The following is a 14,101-nucleotide window of genomic DNA, read 5'->3' on the forward strand; positions in this document are numbered from 1 at the left end:
CCCAATAAGGACTGTTGTAGTTTAACTTGGTGAATAACTAAAAGAACCACACAGCCATTTGCTCAGCCCTCACCTCCCTAGTGAGGTCAGGGAGAGAATTCGAAAAAAGGTGGAACTTGTGGGTTGAGATAAAGACAGTTTAACAGGACAGGAAAAAAAATACAATAATGATAATAAAAACTATAAAAGAATATACAAAACAAGTGATGCACAGCACAATTTTTCACCGCACGCTGACTGATGCCCAGCCAGTTCCCGAGCAGTGGCCCTTCCCAGCCAACTCCTCCAGTTTATATACCATGCATGACATCATATGGTCTGGAATATCCCTGTGGCCAGCCTGGGTCAGCTGTCCTGGCTGTGCCTCCTCCCAGCTTCCCGTGCACCCCCAGCCTCCTCGCTGGCCGGCCAGCATGAGAAGCTGAACTATCCTTGACTGCTTAGCAACAACTAAAAATATGAGTATGTTATCAACATTATTTTCATCCCAGATCCAAAACACAGCACTATGGTAGCTATCAGGAAGAAAATTAACTCTATCCCAGCCAAAACCAGGACAACCTGGAACAGCCAATGGATGATATTTTGTTCTTTCAGATAATATTTTTTTCTAGACTCTTTCCACTTTTCCAGATGATAAATTGACATTACAATCCCTTGTTTTTTGCACTTATAGGTGGTATCTCAGGATGTCTCTGGCTTCTTAGTGTCCAGCTGTACCTCAGAGATGCAGCTGTGCTTCTCAGGGATGTTTCTGGCTCCCAACTCCCAGGCTGGCAGGCATGTTCCTTTGTTCAGTGATTTTTCCCCTTCTCACCAGCTGCCTTTCCAGCTGCCCACATGGTCAGCATAAGCCATCTGAGAAGCTGGGCATGCAAGAGGCACCCTTGGGAGCTGGCACTCCCTGTGGTGTGCCCTGCACCAGTCCTGCTGTCCCAAAAACTGGTTGCTGCTGATGTGCACTCTGCCCTCAGCCTCAGCTGGGACCCCTCAGCCAGGATGCCCAGGGTCTTCTCACAACCTAAGCCAGATCCTGAGCCTGGGATCACAGGCCCAGCCCTGCTGCCATGGTCCACCCTGATAATACTTTGGTCCCCATGGACAGCCGCTGGCTGGTCTAGAGTGGGATGTGCCCAGTGTGAGTGCTGTGCCTGTGGGCTGTGCCTCCAAAAATGAGACCTTCCTCGTGATGACTCAGTCCATCATTAGTTATAATTTACAGTTTTATTTTCTTTTCACCATTTTATTATGTGACATATTTAACTTAATCGGTCTGAAAGTCCCCCGGAGAAAGATAATGCACTGGTACGCGATGGGAAAACTGAGTTGCAAATCTGCTGAAAAAGTCCCTGTTTGTCTGTGACCACATGCTGAGTTGCCGAAGTGGACACGTGGTGTCTCACAGCGATGTCTCCTGCCTTTGGCTAGTCAGTGTGGCTGCGTTTGAGGCTGTCACTCTCATGTCCATGCACAGCACGGTGATGGTAACAGCCCTTCAGCTGCTGTCAGTGGAACGAGTGTTTCCTCCCAAATCTGTCAATGAAAGACAAGTTGAAAAAAGCAAATTATGCCAATCCTACTGGCAGTCATTAAAACCCTGCAAGCTGCAATTTTAGAAGGGCTCTCACCAGAAGCCTTTCAGAACCTGGTTGGATTGTGTCCCTTTTAATTAGCTTTGTTTCAGTTTATAAAAAGGGAAGGTACAGTTCAGTCTGGAGCAGGCTAGTGGCCTGAAGGGATTTCTGTGTGGTTGTCTTTGGGTAAAAAGAAATGCGTTTCAAAACCTGTTTGCTGTATGACTGCTTCTGAGAGCACTGAAGGCTGAAAACAAATGTTAAGATGGTGTGTTGGCTGCAGACTCCAGAAACCTCTGTGAAATTGCCCAAGCTCATCTGTCACAAGCTATTAATCTCTTTTTAATATAGTGCACTAGGCAATCGAGGGATAACCTGAAAGAGAAAGTAACAATTTAGGAGATTCCTAGTCAAATTAGGAGCACAGTGAAATTCTAAGCAAAGACTCAGCTTTTCTGACCTGGCCCCTCTGTACCTTGTTGCATTTTTGTTGGCCTTTTCTGTAGATTACCGGAGACGCCCTGCCAGTGCAGGAGAGAGATACTTAGCCGTGCACAGTCACCCTGGTGGTTTGCCAGCCCCCATCAGTTGCTACGTGCATTGCCTAGCAAAGCAGGAAGGCCATGGTAGGGATGGCTCACAACTCTGGAAGTACCAGCAAGTCAGATGGGAAACCATAGCCAGGGAACAAGGCATTGAAGGTGTCTCCGCTTCTTCAGTGTCACAACATAATGCCTATGCAGGAGTATGGCACAAATTTTTACCTGTTTTGCTTCGCACTTGATGAATCATGTGTGCAGCATCCTTCTACCAAGTGCACTAACAGCTCCAGGGAGAATGGTAGCTCTCCAGGCCAGCCAGGCGATGTTTGATGTTGTCTTACCTGCTGCTTCACCCAGTAGTTTACTGGGTGAACCCTGAGCCCATTAACGATGCCAGCTGGCAAATACACATCTCTGAAGGTTGCAAACCCTTCTGTGTAGGGAGCATTGCTAAGCTTTAGTTATCTTGGCACATCTAGGCCCTGTCTGCTCCCGCACGTGACTGCTGGGCCTTGCTGAGACTGCAAAGCCATGTCTTAGCCGGGAAGTTAAGGAAATGTTGCCAGCAGGGAAGAAAGGCAGGAGGTGTCAGACACTTGTTAACTCAGCTTGCAGCACCGCATCGCTGTCTGTGTGAGCTTGTGTCTGTGACACCTGAAAGCATATTGTATTTATGAGAGTGAGCTGCTTTGCTGGGGAAGGACTTCGTGTTATGTCCAGGACTGCTTTTTCTTGCTTTGTGCAATGATGTCACCTTGTGCTTACTCTCCAGACAACCTCAGGCTACGTCCAGTTCGACAATTGCAGCTTCGAAAGTGGACAGCTGCAGATCCACGCGCCAGGGACGTGCCAGGTGAAGTTCTGCACCTTCAGCCAGTCCAGCATCCACCTCCACAGCGTGGCCCTCTGTGTCCTGGCGAACTGTGAGTTCACTGGCAGTGAGAATGCCTCTGTAACTGTGGAGGGCTGCCCAAGCTCTGACCGTAACTGGGCCTGCAAGCACCTGGCAGTGCTGGCCAAGTCCTGTGCAGTGTCCATGCAGGAGCCCAACCCAGCTGGCTGCCCCGTGGCGAAGCAGGATGGCTGGGGGGAATTGCTGCTGGGGCCAGTGAGAACATGCAAAATTGTTGTTGGGGAAGAACGAAGCAGCTTCCTCTCTGCTGCAGGTGCTCAAGGCTTTCTTAGCTCAGCCCAGGAGGACACTGAATTCGGAGAGAACCTGCAGGCAGCAAAGGAGGAGGAGTACCCAGCCCTTGACTCAAACTCTAGTGACAGTAACTTAGGCAGTGACGATGAAGAGGATGCTCAGGCTGCGTACAAACTGCCCTACCGAGCCCACAGCCTGAGTCATATGCTTGCTGACGTTACATATAGCAGGCTTCAAAGCAACAGACTGCACACGCTTCAGAGGGACCTTAAGCTGAAGTCTCTGCAGCAGGAGCTGCAGCGGGACAAGGAGGCCCAGTCTTTGGCCAACTCTCTGCAAGGCTGCATCATCCGACAGTGCCTTTTCAGGGATGGGAAGGGAGGAATATTCATTTATTCACGAGGGCAAGCAAAACTGGAAGGAAGCATCTTCAGGGATTTGACCTATGCAGTGCGCTGCATACAAAACAGTAAGGTGCTGTGAAGACTGATGTGAGCCCTCTTCCCTCTCCCTCCTGCTCCACCAGCTCCTTTCCTATGTGTAACTTGGGTTAACCAGCCCAAATGAAAGGCAGGTCACTCGCAGCTCCCTGCTTTCTGCATGCAGTAATGTCGTAATTGCAATTGGAGGTGTTAACTTGGTGGCATTTGGGTTCATGTAGTCAGGCCTGCTGTGAATTAAACTCTCACTCTGTAAAAATGCTGCTGCCTATCATCACCTTTGCTGCTCCCAGCACAGCCCATACCACAAATGGAGGGACTTGGGGACTGCGGTGTCAACCCCCGGTCTTGCGCCTCGCCATGGCCAGTCCTGGCTGCTTCAGGAGAGCCTGTGGGGGTGGGTGCCTGCCGGAGACAGGGTATGTAAGGAGGGATTTTGGCCAGGCACATGTGCTGGAGGCAGAACAGAGGTTTTCCCTCAGCACAGCATCATCTAACCCTGCGCTTGTGTGGAGTTCTCTACCTCTGCTTCTCTTCAGACAGGATGGTGGCAATGAGGACTGGGGGAGAATCACACTGCCAAAATCCCCAGTGCTGGCAGTGTTGGGGGGGCTTGGGAGGCTCCTTTCATACCACTTGCCCTGAGCAAGACCATCCCCACTGCTTGGTTGGGGCAGCCCAGTATTTGGGCCCATTTTTCCATCTATCACTTTAAAATAAAAGTTTTGTGCAGGGAGAGGAAGGGGAAAGTTTTTCTGCCCAGTTCTGGAAAGGGCTTTGCTGTGATGCTGCTGCTAGCTCCCCATCTGCAGTCCCCGCAGAAGGACTGCAGAGTGCTGTTGCTTGTGCCTTGCACTTTGGGATTACTGCAGAAATGCAAGTGATACCAATGGTGCCCGCCTGAAGGCTGCCTTACGGATGCAGAGTGGTGGCAGGAGGGAGCAGAGGCACCTCACACAGCTCCGCCATGCTGCCCAGCCCCTCTGAGCTGCTTGGGGGCTGTTTTCGCAGGAGTTAGGCTAGCAACAAATCCATGTCCAGTGCTTTGGACAGCATTCTGGTTTTCTTCCTTTTAGTTTGCTTCCAGTTCGCTCAGAAGCCTGGTCTTAACTGTTAGCAAATGGGAGGGAGATGAGGCCAGCCCAGCTGCTGCTCTCAGTGAGAATTTGCTCAGCTAGGAGTTAGCCCAGAGGCTTTTGTCTAGAGGTGGGTGTCAGAGCATCAGGCAGTAGGAGACAGTGGAATGCTTGGCTGTGAGAAGGGGGCAAGGTGCAACGTGGAGTGGGAGCATGGCGCAGCTGGCACGGGCTCGGTGTCCTTGCACAGCCAGGACCCTCTGGCACAGGACAGGCCTGGACCAGGGTCTGGTGTGTGGGCGCTGCTGGAGTGAGTGCCTGCGTTTCTCGCCTCCTGTTAGCTCCCTCCCTGGGCAGCCAGGTGTGACTGATGAAGACCGGCAGCTGTGAAGCCCTGCTGAGCTCCACATTTAGTTGAGAGATTGAATGAAGCACCTTTCTGGAATGAGTAAATAAAAGGAAGTACAATTTAATTATCTTCTGATCTGTTTTGCTCTTGACATGGGATACGCAAAGGCAATTCATAGATTATTTCTTAAGCACTCGTAAGATGTGTATTTAAGACATGATTTTGCTTGGCTGGAAAACATTATGGAAAACATATTGCTGCTGCATAAATATTTAACTACTTATTTGCTTAGAGGAAACTAGGTTGTCATGAGTGGTGTCAGTGATTTCAGTTTGCTGGCTGGGCCATTTTTCCCCCAAGATGGCAGGATCTTTGGAGGCCAAGGCAATGGACAGGTCATGTGCTGAGCACGTGTGCTGTAGCGCAGTGGCCCAGTCAGTTTCTTGGGAGGCTCGGCAGCATTTGATGTGTCACCTCTGAGCAGCTCTGTGTAGCAGAGAGGAGGCAACCTGTGGCCACCTGCGTACAGAGAGGATGCCAATACAAATGGGGACTGCCCAAGTGGGGAGGGGGCAGGTCAGTTGCACCACCAGCAGTGTGGAGATGGAATGGGAATGGTCACTTCCTGTTGCTGGTGGTATGCAAATGCAATGCAGTGAATTAAGGCACTGGACACACCTGAATGTGGGCTTTGTCAAGTGGAGAGAGATGTCAGGCCAAGACGGTATCTTTGCTTTGGCTGTGCAGCACCAAGCACTGCAGGTCCCCATCCCCAAGCAGACCCATGCTAGTAGGTAATGTCCAACAGGCTTAACCGTAGCACTTGTCCACATGCACTGATCTTCCTTGCAGCTGGCCTGTGTGCCTGGCACAGCCTGGGTTGCAGGAGAGGCAGAGAGGTTGTAGATGCACAGAGGTTGCAGAAGAGAGAGCTACAGCTTTTGGTCATATCCTCTTCCTCATCCTTCTAACTACAACTACAGGTGCTTCTCCTCTTCCCTGCAGGTTATTATGCTGAGGAATGACATCCACCATTGCAAAGCATCAGGGATATTCCTGCGCCTGTCGGCAGGAGGCCTAATTGCAGGCAACAACATCCATTCAAACTGTGAGGCTGGAGTGGACATTCGTAAAGGAGCCAACCCCCTTGTTCTGGTATGTACCCCTCCAAGCTGTGCTGGAGGCCAGTGTGCTCTTTCTCTCACATGCTGTTTCTCTCTGAGGGACAGCAGGGATCCATCTCCCAGTATAGAAAACACTGACCTTTCTGTTAGCTTTGCCCTTCAGCCTGTTTCTCAGGTTTTTGTTGATGAATTAGACTACATCTAACCCCAAGGGCAAGGCATAGTGAAGTGCTGTCTGGTGGTACATGCATGGTCTCCTGATCTATTTGCCAGTATGTGACTTTAAATTGCTGCACGTAGAGGGCAGGCCAGGGGGATGTTCCTGTATCAAATAAACACCCCTGCGTAAGGAGTGAAGTCATGCAAGCAAGGTAGTAAATCGTCACAGTACTGTAAATTGTTTCTCCCACACTGGGAATTGCGTTGTCTACCCTGGGAGCTGGTGGAGGGTCTCAGCTTTCTGCTCAGCCTCAGGAAGGAGGGGAGCAGCATCCCATTCCCCAGTGGCATGGCTTTTTCTCTGAATTGGTAGTGTCTCCTGCTGTTCGGTGGGTGACCTTGTCCCTGTTTACTGAACGCTGTAGCTGTAGTCATCCTTGAAGGAACCGGGGCCTCACCGTGCAGGGGGAGGCAGAGAGGTAGATACAAACTACCATCCAGGTGCCCCTGTGGCTGCATCGAGCTCTGCGTGTGACCTCTGCACAGGAGATGGGGCCGGCAGAGCTGGGGCCCAGTGGAGGAGGAGGTGGCAGCTCAGCCACAGAGCCGCAGGCAGTGTCTGGCCTCGGTTGCAACTTTGAGCTGCTGTTTGTTGCTTTGCCTGGTTTGGCGATTCCTACCCTACCACTCTGCAAGATACTGGTCTGGGACTGCTGTCCTGCGTAGGGCGTCTCGGTGTACTCCTGGCCTCATGGGAGATGCTGGCCCATGTTGTGGAGAGAAGCGGCCGCGCGGCTGTTGACAGTGGTCGTGCAGGCTGTGCAAAGTGCCACCTAGCAGCTTGAGAAAAGCCACCGCACTGTAACACTGAGCCCCCTGCTTGGACTCCTGCCTCCAGCTCCTGTGGGGTTCTACAGAGGGCCTTTTCCTCTTGGTGGCCGTGAGAAGGTGCTGGACTTGCAGCCCCATCTGCCCTGCCCAGTGTCAGACAGGCTGCGGGGCACGAAGCATCACCGGCTCCAGAACAGCCCTTGGAAATGGCAGCAGGAGCTGCTGGAAGAAGAGGCTGCAGGCATGATGGGAAGGGAAATTTGGTATTGTGTACTAGAACCCCAAAGAAGGGTACAAGTTAAGTGTGCTTTGACCATTTGAGAGTGGTTTCTTGGCAGCTGGATTAATTGCCCTTCTGCCCTTCTCCTCATCAGGGTTGGGAGCTGTTGCTTTTCTCTGTGGTTGCTGTCTTCTCTTGCTCACTTTCATGAGTGACCTTCCTTCCTTTTGCTTTTATTCTCTCTACATGTGCAAAAATAAAACCATAGTGCAATAAGATACACAGTGGCCTTCGCTCAGGCATTGTCGTCGTTGGCAACGGAAAAGGCATCATCCGTAGCAATCAGATCTATGGGAATAAAGAAGCTGGCATTTATATTCTGTATAATGGAAACCCTGCTGTGAGGTATGTTAGCTAGCACTGACCTCTCTCTCTCCTCCTTCCTCTGTTAAGAATTATACCTTCCACTGTTTCTATCCCCACCATAGAGCAGAAACAGGCACTAGTGCCTTTCTGTGACTTCCCTCTATCTTCTTGCTGTACCCAGGTCTTTGCCAAGTGCCAGTCCTGGGTTTTCCCCCTGGATCTGAGGAGGACAGAGGCTGTGTTCAAGATGAACAACTCACACATGTCATGGTGCTTTTTGCAGGAAAGGGAGTAATGGACCTCATTATAATGATAATCATTGTTACTTCAATTCACCTTTCTGCTTTAAACACCTGGAACTACTGACTTGTGTGTGTTTAATACCATGTGGTTTATATGTTAGTATTGGTGTCTGGCAGGTCAATGCCACCAGCTTTACTTGGTGGTATCAACTGGTAGCAACGAACCCAGAAATGAGGTAGCAGCTGGAGCACGGTATTTATTGCAGATGTGAGGGGCATCTCATCTGTACTGCCACCCCTTCCTGCCTCTTGCCATGGCTGTGGGTCATGAGGAACAGGCATGCAGCAACTCACTGTGATGCTGTAGAGCAGGGTAGGGCACAAAGAGAAGGAAACAGTTGCCCTGGATCAGCCCCGTTAGCTAGGATGTGAGTATTCATGCTCGAAGTGTTGATAATTAACAGTGCTTCAGCCTCGAGTCCTGCAGTTCTAATGAAAGTGACTTCTTGCAGGTTCATGATCTGTGTGCAGACCTGATGAGGTTTAGACAGATTGCCTGTAGGGACACCTAAGAAGGGGTTACCAAGGCACTTAGTCTAGGCTGTGACCTTGTGACCTGGAGAGAAGTCTGCACCAGATGTACTGGCCCTGAAGACACAGGGGTCAGAGCTGGGCATTCCATGAAGGGACTATGAAAGTGCTCTCTCAGAGAGGTACTGATTTCTGAGAAAAGCCATGTTGTAATGGCAAGGCCCAGCAGTACAGAGGAAACACACATCCCTACATGCTTCCTTGCAACATCATTTTCAACACCAGCTTGCACCTCATGACTGATGTATGACCATCCATGCTTGCTCGCACATAGAAGATCATGGCGAGGAGGCAGGGAGGAAGCTCACTGGGAAGAGACCTTTTTTCTCCTGACCAGCCACCTGTTTTGGAGGAGCTACCCTGCTCCACTCGTGCTTGCTGCTCTGTGCTGCCTTTCAGCTGCACTGGTTTGAGGTGGGCTCTGGCACTGGCCGAGGCTGTGTGCACCAGTGCTGTCCCGGCAGTGCCACGTGCAGCTGTGTTGAGCATGGGGCTCAATGGGCGCCGTTGGTACGGATGGGTCTCACCAACAGGATGGTGTGTGCAGCTGCAGGCAGGCGGGGGTGGCAGAAGGGGGAGGTTCATGGTAGCAGTAGTGTCCTTTGCTGGGTGCCTTTTTCACAGCTGGAAACAGATTAATGTTTTGCCTATCCCCAAGAGCTGCAAGCCCAGCTCCATCCCGTGTTGCTGCCTGCAGCAGGAAACCCCACAGATTGCAGTGGAGTGTTGCGAGGGGCTCCATGCACAAAGCAGTGGGTTGTCCTTCTGAAAAGTGTGCCAGTGATGTGGGTGCCAACTACCATTTTTAAGCAGGTAACAGGCCCTTGGGTGTGTACATCTTTCAGTCAGAGGTATCCTCTGCAGCAGCTAAAAAGCTGTTTGGGTAAGACTGCGTCCCCTGCTGTGCTGAGGCCGAGAGGTGCCCAGTGTGATGGTGCCTCGTGGTGCGAGGCTACTGCCTGCTCCCCTAAGCTGGTGAGAGCACTGGAGGGCACTTGCCCCACAGTGATGGGACTTCAGCAGCTGGGAGACCCTGCCTTCTGTTTCTGGGAGATGGCCTCTGCGATGGCTTTATCTTTCTCCTTACCCTGCAGCTGTTGGTGCAAGTGTGCATTTCAAATCCAGGTGCCTTGTGTGCTCTTCTCACCTGGTCCCTCTATCTAGAGGCAGCTGCATGTGTCGCACCAGGCCCTGCAGCGCACAGGCAGCTTTCCGTTCTCTGGGCACTACTGAAGAGCTGTGTTGCTCTGGCAGGGTGGCAGGGGCTTCACTTGGCTGCTGGGCCAAGCAGCCCTGCTGAGCAGGCAACCACGAGTGGAGAGGCAGCTGCAGACAAGCAGAGACACCAGCTACCCTGCGAGGGGGGGGGGCCCCTGGTCCACCTGCGCTTGTCCCTGGGAGCCGGGCAGCAGCGTGAAGCTCTGCACCCACCCCTCCACCCCCAGCCAGCGCTGGTGATCACAGTGCTGGTGATCGCATGTCACAGGTGCTGCTTCCCACCCTGGCTCACTGCTGTAGAAGCTCCTCTGCTGCCTTTGCAGACTGGCGGGAGTGGAGCCATCTCCAGTGAGAGCTCCTGGGTGGATGCTGGTGCAGAGTTGGTGTCAGGCGCTGCACCTGGTTTTTTTAGTTCGTGATCAACCTGATTGCTCTTGCACTCTGAACTTCATCAGCAGGCCAGAGCTTCCGGGTCCTGTGGTGGAAGAGGAGCTGGTGGTCGGCTCAGGGCTGGTGGGCTTCATTCCTCCTGACAGGTGGTAGGTGGGAGCCCGGGGGACAATGGTGATGCCTCTACTCAGGCACCACGGGGCCCACACATGCTCTCCAGGCTGTCATTCCCAGTGTGCTGCTACCTCTGCTCCTGCCACCATGTTTAATGGTTCTTGCCATCAGCTGCAATAACCATCTGCCTGCTGGCTTCCTGGGCTCCTCTTGGAGCAGCAGTCCCATGGCTAATAAAGCCTCTTGCCTCCTTCCTGGGTTGGGGAGGACAGGGGAAAAGGGACTAAAGCCCTCACAGACTCCTCTGCGACTTCCATCTAGGTGAGCTCTGGCCACTATGTGGTGTGTCTCCTGCACTTTTCCACAGGGGCACAGGAGTCTGCCGTCAGAGCACCCTGCTCTGCACCACCCACCAGGTTAAGGGGGCTGCAGGCAGCTGAGGCAGGGTGCCTGACTTCCATACAGGGTTTGCTGCTGCTGCTGCTGGGAGAGTTGAGCATGCAAAGTGGTTTGCAGAGGAGCGAGTTTAATCCTAAGGAGAAGAGAAGTCCATCTCAGGGGTGGGGGTAGCTGTGGGTGGCAGGCAGCTAGCAGGATGGAGAATCCAGGGTGCAGGAGGTAGCGCTTGGTTCTCCCTGCCCATACATTCCCTGTGACTGCAGCTGTGGGTGGCAGGCAGCTAGCAGGATGGAGAATCCAGGGTGCAGGAGGTAGCGCTTGGTTCTCCCTGCCCATACATTCCCTGTGACTGCAGCTGTGGCTGGCCACTCCTGGAGACAGAGCCCTGGCTGGGCAGACAACTGGCCTGATGCAGTGACCGTCTGGATGTTCATGAGCACTTTCCACTCTTTGAATGCTCTTACTGATGTGTGTTTCTCTGCACCTCTTGTGCTTTCACCTCTCAAAAGTGGTTTCGCTGTCAGTGGCTCTGCGCTGGTTTGCATGTACCTTCCCCGCAGTGCTTCCTTACTGCTGCACTCAGCTGTGTGGCTGCCCTGTGTCCAGCTCTCACTGCTGGGCACAGGCAACAGGCTGTGATGGGTAGCCAGCCAGGGAGACTGGTACCTGTGCAAAGACCTCCTGCACTGGTATCAGTCCAAAGAATGAGCAGGCAACACTGCTGCTGATAATGTTCTTTTCTTCTCCTACCTCAGTGGGAACCATATTTTCCAGGGTCTGGCTGCTGGAATAGCAGTGAATGAGAATGGGAGAGGCCAAATCACAGGTATGAGAATGAAAATGGTGTCGTTATGCCCAGTTTGTCTCTCTCTTGAAGCTCTGTTTGATTGCAAAATTTATCTTGTTATGGTTCTTCAGTGACTTTAGCTGCAATAATCCCCTGATTTGCATTTTCTAGTTGGCATTTCTGCCCTTGATGGAAGGAGCATGTATTTCTGCAGTGTGTCCTCCGAGTTACTGTTCCCTTCATCTCTGGCCCAGCTGGGACATGGAACTATGCTCCAGAGCAATCTGCCACGTGGGCTGCATTTTTTCCCTCTTATGCCATTCCAGTTGATAAGCCCAAGCTGTAAATAATGTTTTCCTGCTGTTGTGGCACCTCTAAGTGGTTTTGCACTCTGCTCTACACCTCGGAGGGCAAGGGAGCTGGTGGTCACTGGAACTGCTAATAACCAGTGTCCTGTGCAGGAGAGCATTGCCAGTAGATTGGGGGATTGGGGAAGCTCCTGAGGCTTCGTCTCTGCTACAGGCAGTGTGAGCTTTTCAGTGGGGCCAGGTCTCAGCTTGCCAGGTCTCCTTGTTCTTTGATGGGCAGGAGGCTTGTGTCGTCACCTTGTCCTCCCTGCTTGGCCCTAGGGAACGTCATCTGTGAAAACCAGTGGGGTGGGGTGGACATCCGCCATGGGGGTGACCCTGTCCTCAGGAACAACCTCATCTCCTGTGGCTACTCAGATGGTGTGGTGGTCGGCGAGCATGGGAAGGGCCTCATCGAAGGAAACACCATCTACGGTAAGGAAGCAAGCTCAGGTGGAGAACAATTCTCACCTTCTCCCCCGTCCCCCCTTCCTCTTGGGCTTGCTGGGCTGCCCTCTGTGCACCTCCAGTGCGCTCCTGAGCTGTGGTGGGTGCCCAGGAAGGGGCTGGTGGAGAGTGCCCAGGAGGGCGCTGATGGTGGGAGCCCAGGAGGCTTGGCCGGTAACTGCACCAGGCCCAGCCCAGCTCAGGCACTCCAGAGGTTGTGCAGCCGGGCTGTGGCTCACAAGGGGCCCTCTCTCCACTAAGGAGACCACTGCTTGGTCTCCACTGGAGGACAGGAGCTTCCCTCTGAGCCCTGAGAGAGAAGCCAGCCTTGCATCGTTGCCCTCAGGCAAGACAGGTTTGCAGGAGAGGATGCACGGCCCCCACAGGATGAGGTGAGCTGGGTCTGCTGCCCTGCACCCAGCTAACCCGGGGCCAGAGGAGTTTGGCAGGGTTTGTAATCTAACAACTCAGCTTATGTCTGACAGGGGGTAAACTCCCCAAATGGTTTTCTTAGGAAGCTGGAAATATCTTTTTTAAAGGGGTTTTAAAGCAGCTTGCAGAGAGACAAGTGCTGCAGAGAGCCCACTGCTGCGAGGGCGCAGGTCTGAGTCCTGGAGGGGCTGTGCTCCTCTCTAGCCCTGTTTAGAAGAGAAATGAGATGTAGGCAGTCACGTAGCATGGTTTTGTGTGCATCTGGCTGGATGGCTAGTAATGCTGGAGGCAGTGGTGGGCAGGAGTGCTGGCAGCCAGTACCAGCCCCTCGCAGCAAGGGTAAGGTACACAGGCAGGGAGTTCCCAGAGCTTTCTGGAACAGCAGTGGCCAGGGCAGGAGGAGGGTGGTCACAGGGCCCAGCCATCCTGGGGGTGGCAAAGCTGCAACTCGGCCTGCATTACACACTGGAGACACCTGAGCCATAATACAACTGGGACCCTGAGGCCAAGCCTCAGGGAAACCCAGCTTAGTGCTCCTGGAGCTGCTTGCTTCCTGGCCCCGGAGACTCCCGGTCCTGGAGGAGGAGAGACCAGGGCATGCCTGATCCTGGGAAAGGGTGCTGGCAGCATATGGGCTTCCAGCACTGTGGCTGCCTGTCCGTGGCAAAGACACCTGCCCATGGAGCTGGTGTGCAGGGCTGTGCCTGGCCATCCTGCAGATCCCCAGTGTGGCAGGGGTTTACCTGCTGACTGCATGAGTTAAACCTTAAAGGGGACTCGAGCTGGGGTCAGAGCATGGACAGTGCCAGGAGAGGGCAGAGGTGAGGAAACGATGGCACCGAGCTCACAGACTTGAGTCAGCCCAGTGGGAGCAAGTCAGGGACAGGTTGCCTTGAGCCCCTAACATGTAGAGTTAGCCTTCATGTGTGCTCAGAGAGGAAGATCACCTCTATCCCACTACGCTGCACGTGGACTGCCAGCTGCTTTGGGGCAGGGCTGGGGTTCTCCGAGCACTGCTGAGTCAGTGAGCTATGCTGCCCCATCCCGCAGGTAACAAGGGCTGTGGTGTGTGGATGATGTCCTCCAGCCTCCCGCACCTCATCAACAACCAGATCAACCACAACAGCATCTATGGGGTAGCAGTGTTCTGCCACAAGGATGGCGCTGGTGACTACCCTCCTAGCCAGGGGGGAAGCGAGAGCTTCCAGGATGAGAGGGAGGCTGGCGGTGGGGAGAACAACCCTGACAGCGAGGAGGAGTACCCAGCTGCCCGGCATCCCATCAGTGTGGCACTCGTGGAGTTGAA

At 53.1% G+C, this 14,101-nt stretch overlaps 1 protein-coding gene across 1 annotated transcript in view; it reads left to right on the plus strand.

The window, feature by feature from the left end:
* Positions 1 to 14,101, plus strand: part of FBXO10 (F-box protein 10) — a gene marked incomplete at its 5' end in the record, with an annotated part of 20,246 nt that overhangs the window by 953 nt on the left and 5,192 nt on the right. The window contains 6 exon segments of the mRNA XM_010284517.1: positions 2,889 to 3,737; positions 6,134 to 6,283; positions 7,731 to 7,867; positions 11,538 to 11,608; positions 12,199 to 12,351; positions 13,846 to 14,090. Coding sequence (XP_010282819.1) covers positions 2,889 to 3,737; positions 6,134 to 6,283; positions 7,731 to 7,867; positions 11,538 to 11,608; positions 12,199 to 12,351; positions 13,846 to 14,090 — 1,605 coding nt within the window.

The sequence above is a fragment of the Phaethon lepturus genome, unplaced genomic scaffold, assembly GCF_000687285.1.
Source record: "Phaethon lepturus isolate BGI_N335 unplaced genomic scaffold, ASM68728v1 scaffold16533, whole genome shotgun sequence".
Taxonomy (NCBI): Eukaryota; Metazoa; Chordata; class Aves; order Phaethontiformes; family Phaethontidae; genus Phaethon; species Phaethon lepturus.